This window comes from Calonectris borealis, chromosome Z (genome assembly GCF_964195595.1).
Source record: "Calonectris borealis chromosome Z, bCalBor7.hap1.2, whole genome shotgun sequence".
Classification (NCBI taxonomy): Eukaryota; Metazoa; Chordata; class Aves; order Procellariiformes; family Procellariidae; genus Calonectris; species Calonectris borealis.
Window position 1 is genome coordinate 23369500 of NC_134352.1, and position 21525 is coordinate 23391024.

General features: G+C 42.1%; 1 protein-coding gene, 1 long non-coding RNA gene and 1 other non-coding gene across 10 annotated transcripts in view; 1 reads left to right on the plus strand and 2 right to left on the minus strand.

The window, feature by feature from the left end:
• Window positions 1-8930, plus strand: part of EPB41L4A (erythrocyte membrane protein band 4.1 like 4A) — a 135714-nt gene extending 126784 nt beyond the window's left edge. The window contains exons 19-23 of the mRNA XM_075136683.1: window positions 4387-4434; window positions 5068-5136; window positions 6020-6130; window positions 6980-7061; window positions 8585-8930. Coding sequence (XP_074992784.1) covers window positions 4387-4434; window positions 5068-5136; window positions 6020-6130; window positions 6980-7061; window positions 8585-8713 — 439 coding nt within the window. The 3' untranslated portion in view covers window positions 8714-8930. The remainder of the gene's footprint in view (window positions 1-4386; window positions 4435-5067; window positions 5137-6019; window positions 6131-6979; window positions 7062-8584) is intronic.
• LOC142075413 (uncharacterized) overlaps window positions 1-18576 on the minus strand; it is a 28086-nt gene extending 9510 nt beyond the window's left edge. For 2 of the 8 annotated variants that reach the window (XR_012670873.1, XR_012670871.1), the window contains exons 1-3: window positions 18387-18576; window positions 17040-17110; window positions 11406-15452 (exon numbers count right to left, since the gene is read on the minus strand). This is a non-coding gene — a long non-coding RNA (uncharacterized LOC142075413). The other 6 variants (XR_012670870.1, XR_012670872.1, XR_012670866.1 and 3 more) reach the window with 6 other exon arrangements.
• LOC142076108 (small nucleolar RNA SNORA13) lies at window positions 16758-16889 on the minus strand. Its single transcript, XR_012671113.1, has one exon. It is a non-coding gene; the product is annotated as a small nucleolar RNA SNORA13 (small nucleolar RNA).
• Window positions 18577-21525: the final 2949 nt, after the last annotated feature.

Consider the following 21525-nt stretch of genomic DNA (forward strand, 5'->3'; position numbering starts at 1 on the left):
TGGAATCCACAAAATATAGCTGATTAAGTTTGATTTGCTTTTTTTTACTATATACAGAAAATGCTGTAAACTAGGAAATGTACTCAGTTAATAATGGTTAGATTAAATTTATAGCCAACTTTTCTTTTTTCCCATAGGCCAAGTAAATTTCATTGCTTGGACAGCACGGGCTCCCTCTTGTGGCTAACTTAACTTATGAAATGGCTTTTATTTTCCAGCACAGTGACATTCTAAGTTACATTTTATTTAAACTACTATTAGCAAAAACCGTAAATGTGTAGCATCTTACTTAACAAGAAAAGGTCCTAGAGGAAGCAAAGAAATGAGGAAATCTTGAAGATTTTGGATGGCTTCTCATTTCTTTTCCCTATTGTGTTAGTGATGAATATATTCCTCCTTTTTGTCTCACTCTTCAGTTTAAAAAAACCAAAGCAAACAATGAAGTAAGCCCAAGCCTCCCAAGTATGGCAGAGATCCTTAATATATGCAAGTAGGAACTAAAAAAAGTAGAATGGGAATTCTTTTCAAAGTGCTTTTAAAAAAAATTGAGTAAAAGGCACTCAACTGTTAACCTGCAATAGGTTATAAGAGCATTTATTTAATTTAGTTTGGCTCAGCTGTTTGCTTACATGAATGGATGCGGGTCAGAGGGAAGGGAAACGTGATTCCCTAGGGTGTAGGGCATGGTTGTTTTTGTTTTTAAATCTGGTCATATGGTCATTTCGATTTGCACATTTAACAATTGATATAAAACCTTCATTTTAGTAGTACAGATAAGGCTTTCACATTAAGTTCCTTATTGCAGTCAGCTTAACTAGAGGTTCGCTTTGGAAGCGTGAAGTAATGGCTGAAATATTTGTTACTGTGCCTGGCATAGTGCATTTCCTTTGTTTGATAATGAGTAATATCAATCATTGGTGGTAGTGTCTCCTTGGTCTCAGGAATAAAAATATTTGACAAGAATTTGACCTTTCAGCAAATAGAGAGAGCTCCCAATTCTAGTTCTACAGGGTTTATTTTCAAGAGTTCATGTAAAACATCTGTGTAGCCAAAGGGCTTTTTTTAATTAAGAATGGCCATTAAAATTCCATGGGTATTTAAATTTACCATTTGTGACTCAAACTGAAATATTAATAAGGGTGCAGATGCAGACACAAAAAATAATGTAGACCTTATTAATGTGTAGAGTTGTTCAAGCTTGTGAAAATGAAATAAAAATAAACAAAAAAGGCCCTGGAGACTCATCACTTACTGGGAATTCCCATTAGGTTTCGTGTGCATTAAAGAATCTGATTAGCGTACAAATTGTCCAGCAGCTATTGATTCAGACATTGCAATAGGACAATCTGAGTATACATTATATGTCAAAACTGTGAGTTCTATAACAATTCACAGTAAAAAGATGAAACTAAAGTGAAATAGGGATTGTGATCTGGCTTTAAAGATTTAATAGAAGGATTGCTTTGTTGTGGGCTGTTAAGAACTATACAAACATGAATTTGTGTATTTCCTATGCAGTATATGCGATACCTACATTTCACCTTAACAAGACCTTTCCTTTTATAAGCTTTTCTTCATTTTGCCTTCAAAGGAACCAGGAACAGGCCTTTGGAAAGAAAATGCTTTTATTAAGATTCTTTATCATGTGTATCATATTTCTGGATATTCTTTTGTGGAGAGTTAACTTGAATAAATGCTGTGAGGTTATCCCGGTATGGTAACACTTCTTAAACAGATGGAAAATAAAGAATGTCAAGATGGGAATTCATAAAACCAGTTTTCTCTGAGGAATCATTGTATTTAGCCCTTTTCCTTCCCCCCTCCCGCCCCATGGGATGCCATATTGCTAAACCGGTATTTTACAGCAGTGGCTTCCTTGCTAGTGTAGTTGCAGGGGTGGAAGGAGGGAGAATGGCAAAGATCACAGAATTAAATGCCTGGAGTTGGCTGCAGAAAGCAGGAGGCACAGTTCCTAGAAAATGGAGGAACGAAAATGACTTCTTATTTAACCACTCTCTTTCCACACTGCCCCACAGATTAATATTTCTTACTGTAGGTGAGGCTTACATGATGTTTGGTGATACGCGAGACTTAAGGCCACATCCTGAACTGTTGTATTTCCATGAATAAGTGAAAGCCATGAGCTGGTCAGATGGGTCAGTGGTGTGCACAATACCTTGCTTTGTGGGGATCCTGGGTTTGGGAGCGACCTTGAGGTTTTGCTTCCTCAGGCAAACTAGGGCTTGTAAGCATTACAAAGCCTCCCTGGAGAAGCTGGCATTTTTCAGGGAGCTTTCATATTCCCCACTGCCTGATTATTCAGCCTCAAAAGAGGATGTCTGTCTTCCCAGCCCCAGGGTGAACGCAGGGTTTGCAGCTGCTATTTTGTGAGCAGGGGTTTGCATGGAAGGAGAAATCAATTCAAAACTGAGGGGCGAAAGAGGCTGTTAAATGCCACTGCATACCAAGCTACTGCATCAGAGAGTTATAAACAGCATGGACAGATGTAAGGAGAAGAGAAGGAGAAGTAAATGCAAGAAGGGAGAAGGAGAGATAAGAGAAGTGAAAATCAGAGAAAATTAAATGCATTATAATAAACACAAACACATAAAGCTGCAAAAAGCTCTGAATGCTGAGAAAAATCGGACTGCAAGCTACTTGTGGCTGTAGCTGTTGCCATCACGAGGACCTGAGCAGTCGGAACGGACAGCAGAGCAGTCCGTCAAGGACAGCAGTCGTCTGGGGCAGCTGCATCACGCTGCCTGGAAAGCCATTGCCACCTTGGAGCCTGAGAAGGTTATGGATTATTTCATATTAGTCCCTCTAGGGAATCACAAATTTAAGGTTGTTTCTTGCCCTTCTGTCTCTCTCTGGTATTTATAAAGTGGGCTAAACTGGTATTCCCAGTACTTCTGCACCTGTAAAATCTAAAATAAAACCCCAAAAGCATTACTGTCTCTAAGTAATCTGCCTTTACACCAACTGTAAAACATTTACTGCCATATAGATGTCTCTGAACATTATTCCTAGGCTGAAGTTGGAAATGAGCCAAACACAGTAACAGCGAAACAAGAAAACAGTGAAACTGTTAGTGCTAGAGAGCAGTTTGGAATTATTTCTGATACAGCTCTGTGAGTGGGCAAGGAAGAGCCGATTTAACAGATGCTAAAACGCAGAACTCTGTTGTCCTCCTTGATCTTCATTTAAATTTGGATTATATCACTCCAAAAGCATCTTTGAATACGATAGGCCCTTTTGTTTAAGGAAAAAAAAGCAAGCTGTATGATCTGATGATGTAAGACTTAATATTTGAGAAACTGTGACTTCAGTGGGAGCATTTATGCATGCTAAATCTGTCTGAAAGTTGCACCCCTCACATCTCAGATGGTGTGGAACAGGCTAGCTGTCGACACTGAGTTTATATAATCCCAATGAAAAGAGTTGTCTGATCTCTCCATACAAATATAGTTTCTGCCACTGTGTAAAATGCATATTTAGTCTATTATGCTGCATGAGTTTTGGTGAATTCTGGGTGCAACTTCAGCAACAGCGGTGGTTTTGCACTAGCCCTGCAATAAAATAGGATAAGAAAAACAAAAATAAAGGGGATCCAGTTTGGAGATGGTCTCTTGTGTAATTCAGTGGAAAATGTGAGGCATGCCATTCAGGCTTGCTTTACTACACCTCTGTGTGTGCAACAGGGAGATTACAATTTTGGCTAGGTGCTTTCTCTGTGAATGAAATACTTGCTGAAATATTTGTGTGCATGAGTATGCATGGTTGCTGGTTTGGTTTGCTCGTTGTTGTTTTTTTTGTCCTGGACATCACAACGGTAAATGAAGTGAGCAGAAACTCTTCTTGGAAACGACCAGAAAGCGAAAGGCTGTACTGTGATCACAGCTGAGTCCCCTTTACTGGTGCTTAGTGGGAATGGCCAGGGATTGCTGGTGTGTCAGCCTGGTGTGGCTTGTCCCTCCTCCTGCCCACAAAGAGCTCTGTGGGCCACAGGACCTTTCTGAGGGCCTTTTACAAAAGTGTTGTTTCAAAACACATTGTCCTCAGCTGGATAAGGGCAGTAGCTGGGCACTGATTTGTCTTGGGAAGTTCTGCTGTTGTTTATATTTTATGCATATTCTTGCTGAAGGCTAGTGGAACGGCAATTATGATTGAGAGTCTGCCGTTCAAGAAACAACTTTTCAGTTGAAATAAAGCGATGAAGTTTAATGCATTTTCTGAGGTAACAAACCTTAAAACTGAAGTCACTGGTGGATTACATTTGCCATGATTTCTGTGCGGGGTCTGTGCTGTTAAAAATTATTTGAACAGCAACACATCAGACGATGGTTTTCACAGTTCTGCCTTTGTTGTCTTTGTTGGTATTTATAGGAGAAGCCCAGATGTACAAGCTAAAGAAGAACTGTGGAAACATATTCAGTAAGTACAGTGCTTGTAGGGTCCAAGTGACTGCTTGGTTTGCCTCTAATGTAGTTATTCACATCCCCTGCGCTGTGGCTATAAGGCATTACGTCTCATTTAGTTATGTGCCACAGTAAATTATGCAGGTGTTAATGACCTGCTGTGTGTAGGAGATACTGCAGATCACTGAATGCACTGAATACAAATGGCCATTGTACGTAGATGAATTATTAAAGAATATAGCATTTTGGAGATTTATTCCTCTGAGGCTTCCAAAACGTCCTTGTTTGTAATACCAATACTTTCAGGATGAGACCCCACATGCTATAGAACTGCCAGTTAGGAAGATAGTTAGCTATTCCAAGGCTTATTCAATGTTCAGTATACACAATGTTCACATACATTGCGAAGCAACAAGATCAGATTTGCAGGGAGGTGAAAGGAAGGTGGAACAGGATGTGACACGCAGTTGAAGCAATCAAGGTGAAGTTAGACATTTCTTAATAGGTTTCCTATTTTGATGTCAAGATAGCTTCAGGGCTGACAACAGCTTGTTTCAGTAAATCTTTTCAGCCTAATATAATAAAAATAAGAACGGTTTTGCAGTCGGTAGCTACTGTTACATTTTTTACTTTGCTTAATCCGTTCTAGGAAGGAGCTTGTGGATCCGTCTGGCCTGTCTGAGGAGCAATTGAAAGAAATTCCGTACACTAAAATAGAGTGAGTTTATGTCATGATTTTTCTTTGTGAATATAAAAACCCACTTTTCTTATTTTACTGTGAACTCTGCGATACTGAAATAGGAGTGGGTTTACACTCTAAGCTTTTATCTATTCCAAATGCTCATCTAGGATGGGTTGGGTGAGGATAATTAATAATTTTAAAACCTAGTATTTTCTCTTTCCAAAATATAAAAAAATAAATCTTCATCTCTCCCTATCTCTCCCACACACTCATGAACCTGCCAGATGTCTGTATGTTCTGTATGTCTCCCTATGCCATCCATCAATCTGTTTTATGTTATACACTACAGAATCAGAGAACTGAATGCAAAGAAGCAAATCCATTTATTTCCTAAACTTCTGCTTCCTTTTAAATTTTCATTCCGATCATCTAAGGCACTGTTTGACCTGTTCAACCCCTTTCCTTACTTGTCATGGGCAGCTGCCAGGGCATAGCTATTTCCTTCAGAACGGACATCTATTTCACTGTGATAATTGCCCATTTGGGATGCCATGTGTCAGTGCAAGCAGCTGCATGTGGCAGAAATGGGATCCCAGTTTGCATTATAATATGCTTCCACAACACTACTAAACACAAAAGACTGATGTTAAAGCTGTATATGTTAATGCATTCTTTATTAAATAGTTTCATTCTCAAATATGGGCATGCCAGTTCATGACCTTTGCACTTTTAAAGCATTAAATTCCAAATACAGACTCACAAGAAAAGTATCAGCCTTTTAGATTCAGCCAGTGCAAGAAGCTGTCTGTTGTACTTCAATACGAAATGGGAGGATCTCTCAGTCTGCAGCTGAATTTATGTTTTTGTGCTGAAGATCTGGTATACTAACCTACCGTTGTGAATTCTGTGTCTTTCTTAGGACTCAAGGCGACCCGATCCGCATTAGGCATTCACATTCCCCTCGAAGCTACCGTCAGTATCGGAGGTCTCAGTGCTCTGATGGTGAAAGATCTGTTCTGTCTGAAGTGAAGTACGTGAATGTGGTTATTAGCGATGCACTGGTTTAGCGTGGCCCAAAAGTTGTCCAAAGGTCATGGTTAGGTGAGAAATGGCATAAACGTGGTTGTTTGCCTAGGATTTAGGCAACCCTCTAAATAGCAGGTCTTCAGAGCTAAATGACTCAAACAAGTACAAAAACATTTCTGGTCTGTTTTGGGCGAGAGAGGCTTGCTTGATCTACTCGGATGGGGGGGAAACTGAAAAAGCCAAAATAAACCTGTATTGCTCTTCATTGGTAGGTCATGAAGTTGCCTAAGGGATGAGAACTCATGAGTTGCTTTCGAGATACCTTCATCCTTAACAGAGTTAAGATGTCATCTGTATTAACTCTCTAATTTGTTTCATGGGAACTCTACTACAACCCTCATCAGCAGTGGGTGGATCAGTCTTTTCTAGGAGACTGATTTGTAAAGGGTGTACTTGCAAATGGAAAAGTGACAGCCCAGTTTTATTAAGACCTTAGATATCAAAAGCAGTCCCCTGATGATATCCCCCACGTGGGAGGCTAGTTTTAGCTGGATGGCACCCTGAAGGAGGTGTGGCACACCCATCATTTCAGGTGAGACTCATCTCGCATGAAGCTGGGCTGCCTCTGTAGACCAGGAGGAGACAGGCCCCTTGAGAAGGGATGGGATGACTTATGCCCTGAAGGTGTCCACTGACTACTGAGGATCAGCACGATAGCTTTCAGATGTCTAAAGTCAGGTGATAAACCTTTCAGATCTATGTAGCTCTCTGGGTCAGTTCCATTATTCTTCCTGTGCACAGTTATAGTTTACTTCATTATAGCAATATCCGTTCTGTAATATTGTAATTCCAGTGCGAAAACTGATCTGGTGCCTCCATTGCCTATTACACGATCTTCAGATGCTAGAGGTCCCAGCATCCAGTTGACTCAACAGGTTAGTAATTGCATATCCTTTGCAATTTTCCTTCTTTGGAGGGAGGGGTGGGACTAGTGCTTTATTTAAATTAGATCTTTGTTTTTCAGTGAAAATTAAAGCTGGCTGAGATTTTTTCAGCAGAGTATGTCTTGAAATTTTACAATTTGCAGTCTGACTACTTTGTTTATATTTCCAAATATATGTAGTTCTGTAGCATATGCCCCTGCGAACACCTGCTTCTTCTGCTGGAGGACTCTTTCCCAGTTTGAGTTTGATGCTTCCTTAAGATGATATTCTGTTCTCCACAGGAGGAGAATTAACTTTCATAATCTCTTAAAATATGCAAGTGTGCTTAGGATGCAGTTGTAATCACATCCTACTATCATTTATTCACCTCTTCTTAGAGCTTTTCTTAGCAGTTTGTTACTTAGGCTTGAAGCATTACTTTTTTTTCTTTTTTCTCTTTTTTTTTCCCCAAATGCTGAATAGTTTTTTACATTATTCAAATCTAAAAAGGATAGAACTTGTATTTTTAAATGTAATCACTGGCTTTCATCATAAATTATGATACCATCTCTCTCAGCTTTGATAGTTTTATTAAGCTCAAAATGTGAGAAGCAAATGATATCCAAAAAGCACGAGCAGGTCTGTTGTACAAACACACAAAAGTAAAACCAAAACGTGGAAGGAACACCAGTCATCATGTCTGTTTATCTGGCATCTGGATATACCAAAACCGCATGCTGATACTGTATGTAGGGTGGAAATGTATGTAGGGTGCACAGAATACAACCAGCAGAACATGTAGTATTTTATCTTACAAGCAGTTAGAATAACTTAAGCTTGAACAATTTTAAAACAATAAACAGATATTTTTCATTTTAAGGCTAGCTAACAGACTACCTGTTCTTTGATAGGAATTAAATTCAAGGATATTTGTATTCCTGCATATGATGGAAATTGAAAAAGATGAGCTGTCCATGATGTTTCTGTAAGGACTTGCTCCAGCAGTGAGGGGAAGTTGGTATACTTAAGGCTAAGCACATTTACGTGCTTTGTAGAAATAGGTAACTTGTGTGATTGAGTCCTGTTCAAAATTCAGTCTTATTTCCATTCTTATCCAACATAATGTGGATTAAATTCATGTCCTGGAAGGAATTAATGTTTCAGTGTTCAGTGTCCACAAACACCTCTCTTTTCCCTCTGCCCCAGACCCCCTCACAACAGTGGCCATTAATTCCTTGTGAGCGCCTGCTTGCAGTGTTTTGCTAAATATCAAATAATTAGTTGTGGCATTTCCTGAATAGGGAATATGAATCCAAATAGCGCAGAGGGGCAGCAGCTGGCAGGGGAGAGAGGAGGCAAGAGGGGGAAAAAGTTCTGTCTGATCAAATAAATGTAGAGAATTTAATATTCCTGGTGTGTATATATATAAAAATCACTATATCCTTAGCCTAAGGCTGTCACAGCAGCAGTTATCAAAATACATTATTTAAATTCTGCTATACTTTTTCAACCACGTTTTAATTTGTTCCCTTCAGAGACAGAACGGATCTAAAGACAGCCTAATAGAAGAAACATCTCAGCTATCCACTAACAGCATCGACGGAAAATCCACCACTAAGATCATAAAAACTGTACAGGTGTCACGCTTCAAGGTGGAGACTTGACTGCCATAACTGAAGATGGTGAATGGATTTTATTCTTTGGAAACTGAGAATTTGTGTGTGTGTGTGCAAGGGAAGGAACGGAAATTGAGACGGTAGCAATTTCTTCAGGACACTGAGAAGCGCAGCCTGCTTGCTGGGAAGGCCAAGCAATGCTTTTATCACCGACACCGTTCTAATGGTGTGACTGATTGAGGAGAAGCTGCCTAATTAGACAACCAAAAAGAAAAGTCATAGTAAAACTGAATGATCAGCAGTTACATTTCCAAAAAATGAACAAAAAAATTGCTGCAACAAAACAGGCTTTATGGTCTGCTCTGTAACTGAATAGCCTTTTTCCAAAAAGTGACTGTTAACTGACATGATCAGGACCAGATGCTTCAAGAGAAGCAAAATAGTCATATTTTTGGCCAATTGTGCAATACAGTGTGATATGGGGAGAATTATCTTCACGATTTTATATGGGGATCAACTTGTGTCCTGAGACACAAGTACTGATAGCTCTTACAAGGTTTATTTTAGCCTAGCACAACAACAGATGCTCCTGTTGTTAATACAAATGTTGACTCAACCTGTTGTAGCTCAAAAATAATAGACTCAGTAACACCCTGTAGCAGAGAGTTCCAGAGGTGATACAGACTTAATTTCCCTTGGCAGTTTTAAGTGTTCTCAACTTTGAATGCCCTTTTACGTAGAGGGACTATTTAATTGAACATTCCATGCCATAGAAATACATCTATCACCTTATTGTAAACCACACTGGAAAAAAACTGGAGAATACGTACTGACCCACTGTATTAAGACTGCTTAGCAAGACACTTAAGTACTGGTTAAATGAAACTTGTAGAGTAGGATTTAAGACAGCTAGCAAATAGCCTTTTTTTTTTTTAAACTAGATTAGCAAAATCTGCCTTAATCTCTTTTCATATGAAATAATCAATCCTAGTACCTTCTGATACTTTTCTCTGAGCCATTTCTACTATGATCAACTGACAAAGGCAGTATTTCAGGTATGATAATTGCAATTTTTTTCTATTGTCACGGTAGGAATAGTAAGTTTTAATGATGCTGCACATCGAGTAGGTTATCTTCTACTATGTATCTGAAGTGATGCCTAGCTCTTCTCCTGTCCTATCACTTTGTACAAATAGCTGAAGTCATTCCTCTGCTTCCCGTTTGTCCACAGTCAGTACATGAATGAGCCTTCTGGCATTGCTGACTTATTAAGAAGCTTAGTAAAATCTTTGTGTTGTGAAAGTAACTCTTGCTAAGTGTAATCCCCAAACTAAATATTGAATTTGTCAAACAGCATTGGAAATGGCTGTGGTAGTTCATGTGCCTTTTTACATCTGTCCTCCTTAAATTCAACCCCCACCGCCTTCGGTGACTGGCAGTGATCCTGTGTCTTCTACCCCTAGCAACACCATACCAGGGAACGGCAGCCCTGACAGAAAAGCAATACTGTTGGAGAACTGGAGTGAGCATAAGACATCTAAGTTGTGCTTTACAAGAGGCATGGGATTACCAACACACATTTTAACTAACAAAACTGAGAAGTGAAACCTTGTATGATGTGTTTTATTTTCCACTTCATTTTTTGATTCTTTATTGTTTCATGATCTGAGGTGGTCAGGTGGATGCTACTAGCCAGGGTGGTAGCCGTACAGTTTGTATATGCCTATCACAGTACGGATTGGTCTGCAGGTTGGGAGATGCTGCATCATGCCAGGGAAGGCAGATTCACTTCATAAATATTTTTCTTTGATCACTTATTTTGGACAGTTCTGCTTCTTCGGTCTCACTGAACAAATCTAAGGGAAGGAAAGAACTTAGAACCCCTCTGTGCTAAAAATGCTATTTTCGTGGACGTTCTTCAGCATTTTCTGAATTTACTATGGATTTTGTCCTAGGACATTGTTGGGCTTGGCTTAAAATATTTGCTCATACTGTTTTGTAAGTCTGCTAAGTGCTTTCATTGCTCCAGTTTAAAGTGATCCTTTAGGATCTATTTATGACCTTGTGTAGTAGTCTCACAAGCACCAGTTAAAAAAACAAACCAAACAAAAAAAAAGCAAAAAAAAAAAAAACACACAAAAAAACCCCGGTGGCAAAGATTTTGGTGATACAGATTAATCTAAAGCATCTCAATCTTCTGGAAGACTACTGAGATATGACACACCACACAAGAACTGGTTACAGTGTCTGCAATGAAAGCCACTCCCTATTTCTTCAAGAAGGTGTTCCAAGCTGAAGCATTATGCACTTGCTTGTAGTTTGTTGTTTTCATTATTCTGCATTCCTTACTCAGGCACAGGCAAGTAGAACGTATCTATTACTTTAGGAGGATTTGTGTTGTTGTTATTTGAGAATTATCTGTTCATTGTGTCTGTATCTTGCCAATCCTCAAATATTGATCAAGAAGAAAATTACTTGTAAGGTCTATATCCAACTTCATGTTTTCCTGTATGTTGTCATCTGTCTGTGGGCTTTTGTGTATTATTGCTGGATCTCATCAGCCAAGTGTGTGGTATTTTACTTGTCCCACTACATCAGAAAATAGGCTTCTTTCTAGTCTAATGGTGATAGGTTTCAATTCTCAAGTCACAGGAGAGGTGTTTCGTAATCAAGCCAACATTTTTTGCATTTAAATGAGAAATTTACAGAAAGTGTCCTGGATTTGAGTTAGTGGTCTTACCTCCAATGAGACTATGTAGGAAGCAGGTTTTAGCAAGTCGCATGCTTAGTCTGGGGCACTACAATAGTTTATATCCGCAAAAGAAAGACTTAAGCTTAATGTCTGCATTACATGTTGAGTGTCAGTGCCAGAACCAAGGTAAAACTAGGACAAGGATGTCACTGTCAGCTAATAGTTCAGAAAAAGAAACTTCCTCCACATACGTGAGCCTCCTTTCCCTTCAAGTTTCTTTTCCTCAGTCATTTGAGGAAAGGCACCTTTTCTTGTGATCTTGTTATTTTTGTGTGAGAGATACCTACACGTGATCAATCACTGAAAGCACTTACCGTGCCACAGCTGTGCTCTGTAGCCCTAAACCAGCCCTACAACATTTGTAAGTGGCTGGCCTCTCACAACCCTGAGCTATACCTTGCCCTTTCCACTGTTGCTACCCTTCCCCAGCTTTCCTGGGGCTTTCACTGCCTGGAGGCAGTTGTGTTTTCAGACCTGGAGTTTGGATGTCAGTCCAAAATGCTTGTATCTCCTGATGAGTCAGGCAAAAGACAGGAGATGTATAATGCGTCAGGCAAAGTTCACCCTGGGGTTGGATGCCATACAGACCTGTCCTCACATGGACAAAGGACTGATATTTGAGACATTTTCATCCTAATTCTGCTTCTAGTCTGCTGAATTGATCTCAGGCCAACAATTTTAACTTTGTGCCTCCGCATTTAGCTCTTCTGAGACTTCTGTAAGTGCTAAGAATAGGTAAGTTATGGAACTCTCTCACTTACGAATTAGCAACACCTACCACATAGATATATACCTCTTTGCAAAACGTGTGTTTTATACAATAAAGAGGACTTGCTAACCACACCACAAAAGCATTTTTGTATATCCTATGTTGGTCCCCTTGCTTGTTAGCTGGTTTCTTTTATTAGGAGCTAGCCTTGACCTGCTGTTTTCTACACTGCACTTCTTACTGAAATCCATAACCTTGCAACTTGTATTCTAATTGAGCTCATTATATTGAAGATATAATGAAGGGGAAAAAAAAATCACTACCATTTAAGTTGCCAAATCAGTCACCTTTATACAGGTGAATACGGAACTGAATAGATAGCACATTTTCTTTTGGGAAAGCCAGTTTAATTCAAAGCTCCCTAGAAAGATGTTTGAAACCAACATACATAAACATATCAATGATGTGATGTGTATGTTCCATGTACACTAAGTATTCATGAAGCAACTGTGTGCTTTATCTTAAATTGAGTTTGATAGATGGCTGTGTCAATACTTGTGTCCAGGTTATTTAAAAGTCAAGTAAAACTTGAATTTTAGGGAATTCCATGGTTGCCTGTGTGTCTTATTTACATTACATAAAGGAGCAAAGCCTTCAGAAACACAGCTTCATTTGACAATACCATCTGGTAAAAACAGGTGTAGTATCAATTAAAATCCACTTGAGGATACAGCTTCTCCAGATTCAACATTTTTCCTGGTAGCAGAAAGTTGTCAGCATAAGTTTTATACTTCCAGTACATATCCATACTACAGTTTCCTTTCTTACCTAAAAATCACCAGAAAGCAACAGCAGGCTGCATAAGCTGTCAAACCAACCACACAGATGCAGAACCAGTGTGGCAGGTGCTCTCTCCTTAACGTGCCTGTTTTAATTTATCATCTCCTGTATTTCTCTCCGAGGTAAGAGTTGTGGTGGGTTGACCTTGGCTGGGTGCCAGATGCCCACCAAGCTGCTCTATCACTCTCCTCCTCAGCAGGACAGGGAGGGGAGGGAAAATAAGATGGGAAAAAACCCTCATGGGTCAAGATAAAGGCAGTTTAATGAAGCAAAAGCAAAGGCCACATGTGGAAGCAAAGGAAAACAAGATTTATTCTCTACTTCCCATCAGCAGGCAACATCCAGCCACTTCCCAGGAAGTACACATAGCAGTTGCTCTGGAAAACAAACGTCGTAACGACAAGTCCCCCACCCCCACTCCTTTCTCTTAGCTTTTATTGCTGAGCACAATGCCATCTGGTATGGAATATCCTTCGGTCAGTTTGGATCAGCTGTCCTGGCTATGTCCCCTTCCAGGATCTCGCCCACCCCCAGCCCACTGGGTGAGGGGGGAATGTTGGAGACAGCCCTGATGCAGTAGCCAAAACACTGGTGTGTTATCAACACCTTTCTACCTACCAACACAAAGCACAGCACTCTGAGGGCTGCTATGGTGAAAGTTAACTCCATCTCAGACAGACTCCATATACGAGTGAAGAAAACCACTGCCCTTGCAGCTGGTCACAATTTAAATGATACACCTTACTTGCTGTTATGTTAAGATCTCAAAAATAGCTAGGACTATGCAGTTATTTCCTCAATAAGGAAATCAGAATGTACTTGACACTCTTCATAAAATACTACCATTAAATTTACTACAAATGAACCCCTTTGCTAGGCAAAAGAGGTAACAGATTGACATTCAAGAATGCCCCCACAGGTCACCCACTGATACAGGCTGTTTTCATTTAACAGAGCTAGCCTTAGTCAACTCGGATGCAGGGTGCTAAAAAGTTAAAGAATTTGCAACAAGCCAGTTTTCTTTCTGTGCACATCTCTCAAGAGTTCTGATTTGCAGCCTTTAATCCTGAGAGCCCTCTTCCACAGAGCACTGGAGGCGAGTAACAGGAAAGAGGGTTGGTGCAACACCAACCTCGTGCACAGATTTTTGTTCACTTGCTCCCCAAGACCACCTCGGAATCTGTCCTCCCTTCTACTTGTTAATACTATCAACTTCAACAGTCTGTCAGATATTGTGTTCGTGTAAAACAGAGGAAGGGGAAAAAAAAAAAAATTAAGGAGCTTGAGGTTTTTTCCAAGGATACAGTCCAGTTAGCCACTCATAAAAACTAAAAGGCAGTCCTAATGCTTACACCATACTTAATGTTTACCAGCATTACTATTTTAGTAATCGGTGCCCCTTAAAACCACCTATTCCTCCCTTTACCTCACTTTTTCTTTGTTCCACCACACTGTGAAATGGGTATTACACACTGAAGCTTAAGATTCTACAGTTTTTCTTGTTGAAAGGGAATTAACTTTTTAGACAGCCATCATTAAAACTTGGCATTAGCTGTTGCTCTCAAGAGTTTTAAAAAAAAAAGTCTTAAAAGCTACTCCTGCCAGTCTTGCACTTTAAGAACAAAGACCCATGAGCAAAACTCCTGAACAGATGGTATCTTCAGGGAATATAATCCCCAACAGAAACCCTAAGCTTTCAAATGCATCCAATAATTACATGTTGGATCACTAAAAATTAATTACTCTTGTCTAAACCTCCTTCTCTCTTGACAAACCAAAAACTAACTTATGCTTAGACTTTGCATTAGTAATTAGCTTACATTCAGTACTGAAAAAACAGACATTGCAAGATACGCAATTTCAGCATTTGCTCTTCTGATAAAATTAATTTATCATAAGTCTTTCTGAAGAAACAAGCAGGAATTCCTGTTGTTATCCCTAGAGTATTTCACTCTACTTCAGGTTTAGACAAAGTACCATATTATACTTGATTCAAGGTAATAACAAACCAAGCTTGCAGTTTTCCATGTTGGAGAAATACCTTTCCTGCTATTTTTAAATCCAGGTTTGCTGAATTTAAATTTCTACTTTTCCTCACCACAATACAGATTTCAGCTAACCCAACCTCCGAGTACTACAGAAGACCATGGTTTCAGTGATCACCTTCTATCCACTTAATAGCTCCTAGGTTTTATTTAGTCCAAAGGGGTGGATTGCTATCCCAAAAACAACGTAGAAGAAGTCAGAACTGTCAAACAGAGGCAACTACTATTATAGCTTGGAAAGGATAGAAATTCTGAAACAGAAACGTAAATCTTTATTTTTTGTCTACATAAACATTACCAGACACTGCACCAATACAGTTAAAAGCACCTTGTGTTACTACATGCAGGCTTAATATTCCATCTTTTTAACAGTTTTTTGTTTCTTATGGCGTAGTCGTGCATAGACCGCCACTGGCCTCAGGCTGGTTCTAACAATTCTTCCTAGGGAAAAAAGTAAACACAATGTGAGTTGGACACATGTAGCATACAGCTGTTCTCAGTAACATCCTGTAGATCCCTGAGACTGGCACAAAGCTACAAGGATCAGCTTCCCCCTCATCCCTTTGGAAAAAAGTCAACAGCTAAAATCTGCAAATGTAATTTTTAGAGAGCCTACATGCAGAGAGAGGCTCTTTGCCCATCTAAGCAAGATTTCAGATCCTAACTACAAGTTGGTGGCAGTACTAACACTTTTCTAGCTGGTGGGAATCAATAGAAGGTTTTGTAGCAGTAACTCATGCACACGTCTGTCTGTGCATTATACGACAGTTTAAGAGAATAGTAAGCCAACAATAGAAAGACGAGATTTAGTAATTTTATGTTGAAAAACAAGTAGCAGCCCTGTTATTAGATACATTACTCATAGTGGATTACACATACATTTCTCTTCCCGGTGTCCGACAGGTTCATATAAAAAGAGTACCCATCTTATTCTTCAGCCTTGCAAAAAGCCCCAGTGCCTATGGTGCTAAAGGTCTGGGATGCATTTCACTATTCATTTTCTACTGACAGCTCTGCTGAACTTCTTTTTCACCAAAAAGTCTGCTTCATTGTAAGACAAGGCTGAAGGACACAGCTGCACACGAAATTATTGTCACTCACCTCATGAAGGAGGTTGCAGGACAGCTGGGCCTTTTTCCTACACGCCCTTCTCATGCTCAGAGGCTTTCACCACATAGGGCTATCTCTGAACTTCCAGCAAAACACATTAGACGCTGTAAGAAGCATTCATAGCGTTAAGCATTCTGGTAGGAACAGACCCCGCAATCCCCAAGGTAAGAGGAGATTGCTAGCAATATTAAAGTATACTTTACACTTTGAAAAGTGCATCAAGGAAAGCACTATGTATAGCAAGGGAGTAGAATACATTATTATCCAATACTGAATAGTCCTACAGAGGGATTCTGTTTATACCTTTCTAACACCTGACAAAAATAACAGGCAAATGCACAAAGGCAAACATTTTTTCCCCATTAAAGAAGATTTTCATCTTTTCTGTAGCTAAGTATTCTGAAGCTGTAGATATCTTTTTGCAATAGAAAAACTGGAGACCACCGCAGGAGTCTGAAATGTTATGTACTAATTACTTGCAGCACAGATGTAAGAAGTTATCACGATAGACAGCTAAACGATGCTAAAAGTGGCCATTATAATTTTAGTTTTTCCTCTTTTAATAACTGTCAGATTCTTCACTGAAGCATAAAATGTACTATGTAACTGCTCAACCGTACAATTTCTACAGATTTTTTTTGTCCTTGCAAAAACAGGGAGGAGAAAGGTAAATAACCAGTTCCTTAAACAGTTTGAGCAAGAATTCCTGTTTGCCTTTTTTGACACCACATTCATTCTGGACAGGAATGAACAGGCAACACAAAGGCAAAAATTTAAGTATTAGAACTGATCAACTCTGCAAAATTAAATTAACAGCATATGAAAAAGATCAATTCATCAACAGGCAGATACTTAAAAACTGACAAGTAAATAATGTTTTATACAGAGTAAGCATTTAATAAGAAAAACAAAGCACACCATGCTCTTGGGACATCTTGTGGTCATGCTGGTGGTTGCTTAGACCATCGACAGACTTCCATTGCTTTGATCTGAAAGAAAAGTGAGAACAAACTTTCACTTGGAAGAGTGACTGAAATACACGAACAGTACAAGGAACCTAACAAAAAATACTTGAAATAATTGCCCGATTTCAAAGAACAGACAGCAGACTCTACACCCCCACCCTGCCGCAAAAAAAAAAGTCCCTATCATCCCTATCAGCACACCTCAAGATTAAGGGCTACTCTATTACATCAACATCTCTGAAAGCCAGGCGCAGGTGACTGTATGACAGCCCCACTCATCTTTTCCACATTACTGAAAAAGTATTCCTTTAAAATGAGTAGTCCTTCTATTGGGGGATATGGTGCATTTAAGACTGTGCAGTACTGGCCGCATGGCAAAGCCTGCCCAAAAGAGTTCAACATAAACCAACTATACAAAGAAACTAGAAAACTCGCACTTCCAAAAGCAGCAGTGAGAAGCCTAGATAGAAACTGTCAAAACTAGAAACTCCAGGGCATGAAGGGCCACCGATTCACTCCATTTGTTTCATGGAGACAAGATTAACAGCAGAGGAAGGACGCGATTGTGCCCCTGTACTCGGCATGGTGAGGCTGCACCTCGAATACTGTGTTCAGTTTTGGGCCCCTCACTACAAGAAGGACATGGAGGTGCTGGAGCATGTCCAGAGAAGGGCAACGAAACTGGTGAAGGGTCCGCAGAACAAGTCTTATGAAGAGCGGCTGAGGGAACTGGGGTTGTTTAGTCTAGAGGAGGCTGAGGGGAGACCTCATCGCGCTCTACAACTACCTGAAAGGAGGTTGTAGCGAGGTGGGTGTTGGTCTCTTCTCCCAAGTAACTAGCAATAGGACAAGAGGAAATGGCCTCAAGTTGCGCCAAGGGAGGTTTAGATTGGACATTAGGAGAAACTTCTTCACCAAGAGTGGTCAGGCCTTGGAACAGGCTGCCCAGGGAAGTGGTTGAGTCACCATCCCTGGAAGTATTTAAAAGACGTGTAGATGAGGCGCTTAGGGACGTGGTTTAGTGGGCATGGTGGTGTTGAGTTGATGGTTGGACTCGATGATCTTAGAGGTCTTTTGCAACCTTAATGATTCTATGAATCTATGAAAGGCCGTTGGTGTGCTAAAGCGGCACGGCTGTTCCCCTCACAAACCGGCACTCCAGCCCTCCCGGCCCCAAGGCCTGCCACCACCGTCCACAGCGAGGAGAGCAGCACAAGGCTTTGGCCCGCCGCCGCCCCCCTCCCGTGGCCGGCTCAGCCCGCCCCGGACCCCCGCCCCGCCCGCTGGCAGCCAGGCCTACCTCTTCAGCGAGCACCTTGACCCGGTCGGCCACCGCTAGCAGAGACCGGTCAGGCTCAGGACCCTTAAGGCGTCTCGGTTCCTTCCGCGCGCCCCGGTGGGCAACCCCCCGCCCGGCAACGGCGGGGCTGGCTCGCCCGCTCGCCCCGTCCCCATCGCGGCCGCGTACCCACCCCGCGCCCCAACCACCACCCAACGGCCTCCGCGCGCGCCGAGGAAGAGACCAGCGGCCCCTGCTGCTCCCAGCGTGCCTCAACAGGGGTGAACCAATATTCCCGGAGGGGAGGGGGGCACACGCCGTGCGCCAGCTCCTCCCGCACCGCGGAGGCCGCGTAGCGGGTCTGCCACAGACGCGAGGATACAGCCTCCTTCTCTTCAGCAGGCGGAGTCCGGAGCAGGCGAATCCGCCGGGAGCAAGGCGGCGAGGTCTGAGGCAACACCGTCCTGGCCACCTGCAGGAACAGGGCGATGGAGGCACCCCGGGGAGAAGGGGCGGGGCGTCCCCCCGCCAACTGCGCATGCGCAGTGCCACAGCCCGGCCGCTGAGCGAGGGCGGTGCTGGATGAGGGCGGCCATCCACTCGGCGCCGCCGGTGGGGGCGGTGCCGCCGGGGGGGGTGCTCGCTGCTCCGGGGCTGCTCCCGCTTGGGTGCTGATTGTCTGCGGCCTATTTCCGCAGCGAGCTGGGCGCGCTGTGGGGCCTTCACCAGCATGACTTGTCCGAGCTGGCCCCCTAACGGTGCGGTTATGCTGCCAAAGAACGCGTCTCTCGTGCCTGAAGGTCTCGCTGCATTAACCTTCCCTGCTGCAGGTGGGGGTCCTCCAGGGCGGCAGTCTCTGGAGGACTTGCGTGGTGGGAGATGATCCTCGCGCTCACAGGCCGCATTAGGTTTCCCTTTCGAGCACGCGGGGTCTGCGTTTTTGCAGTATCTCTCTTGTGCAAGGTGATGAAGTTCAGTGTGAGATGACTGCACATAAACATCCTGATCTTGTGTATTACTCGCTTGTCATCATCAGGTAGTGGCCTGCTGTTTGCTCCCTAGCTGGAGGAGCACGTGCAAAATAACCAACCTCAATTCAGGTAAACAAAGTGTGCAATAGCCCTGGACATTTAACGCTTGGAGTGCTGGCAGAGGCTCAGTTCTGAGTGCACAATTTCCAGATTTGCTGATCCTGTAAGACCCTGTAAGCGGAGGCTGTACATACCATGTCTGAAAGAATGAGAAGGGGGGAATAGAGCAGTTACGTACACCAGGAGGATAAACTGGGACCATGGCTGGAGATAAAGCAGAATGAGGCTAGTACCAGCTGTAGAGAAACCTGAGTCCTGTACAGCTCTCTTCCCTGCCTTTGTTGCTCTGCTTCTTATGGCTACTGTGGCCTGCTTGCTGCTTCCAGCTTGTCCTTACCTGGGAAAAGCAGAGGGAGTGGTTACATCTGGTGTCCAGAAGGCACAGTTGCAAAGTCACTTCTCTAGGACAGCCTGATCTGTGACATCATAGCTAAATTACAAGAGGTCATAAAACGGCTGCCAAACGACCAAGTGTTACAGAAGAGGCACGATTCATTGCAGCCTTGATCGTTGGGGGAAAAAAATAAGAAAAAACTAAGGGACAAGAAAATGTCACCACTCACAGCTTCTGGAGAAGTGTACAGACTTGCAGGATTCTCCTTTGGTAATTTAGGCTCAGTTTGCTTTACAGAAATTAGTTTTTGTGTCATTATGCTTAGGCATATCTAAAACAGTGTATTAGTGTTCTGTTTATGTTTATAGCAAAACTAACAAATATTGTTAACATTAATTTTAAGCAGGTTCACCTTCAGTAGCTTTGGCTTGTCATTCAAAATTCTATTTTCCACGTTGAAGAAGATTGTCTCAAGCATTGCCTCAAGCCTAACTTATGCATGCATAAAGGTCAGCACTTTGAGTAAAGTGATACCTAAAATATAGAAGTTAGTTGGTCTTGCAGAAGACATTGATCAGATTGTTGCTGACAGTTAAACTAGTAAATCGGTGGAGATCTGTTACTCTGTGTGGCTGATACAGTCAGGTGTTGATTTGCAGCTCAGGGACAGCTGCCTGGACAGAAGTTTAAGTCAAATGCAACTAGTCCAGATTTTGATTACATAAGTGAATAGTATAGTGAAGAAAAAACCTTTAGTGTGTGTGACATTTGTGCCGGGGGATACAGGAGAGCTCAAATAGCTACATGAGAAAACATTCATCTATGAAACACTAACTGATTATATGAAAAACTTGGTCATTTAGGTGTCCCCAGAAGTTGTTACTGAATCACAGCATCACAGAATGGTTTCGGTTGGAAGGGACCACCTAGTCCAACCCCCCTGCCATGGGCAGGGATGTCTTTCACTAATTCAGGTTGCTCAGAGCCCTGTCCAACCTGGCCTTGAACACTTCCAGGGATGAGACATCCACAGCTTCCCTGGGCAACCTGTTCCAGGGTCTGACCACCCTCCTAGTAAAGAATTTCTTCCTCATGTCCAATCTAAATCGCCCCTCTTTTAGTTTAAAACCATTACCCCTTGTCTTGTCACTACAGGCCCTGGTAAAAAGCCTCTCTATGTCTTTCTTATAAGCCCCCTTTAAGTATCGAAAGGCTGCAATAAGGTCTCCCCGGAGCCTTCTCCAGGCTGAACCAACCCCAAGTCTTAGCCTTTCTTGTGAGGGGAGGTGTTCCAGCCCTCTGACCATTTTGTGGCCCTCCTCTGGACCTGCTCCAACAGGTCGATGTCTTTCTTTTGCTAGGGACCCCAGAGCTGGACGCAGTACTCCAGGTGGGGTTCCCCAGGAGCGGAGTAGAGGGGGAGAATCACCTCCCGTGACCTGCTGGCCACGCTTCTTTTTATGCAGCCCAGGATATGACTGGCTTTCTGGGCTACAAGCGCACATTGCCAGCTCCTGTCCAATTTTTCATCCACCAGGATTGCCAAGTCCTTCTCAGCAGCGCTAGTCTCAATCCATTCATCCCCCAGTCTTTATTGATACTGGGGATTGCCCAGACCCAGCTGCAGGACCTTGTACTTGGCCTTGTTGAACTTCATGAGGTTTGCATGGGCCTACCCCTCAAGCCTGTCAAAGTCCCTCTGAATGGCATCCCTTAGCTCAAGCCTATCAGCTTG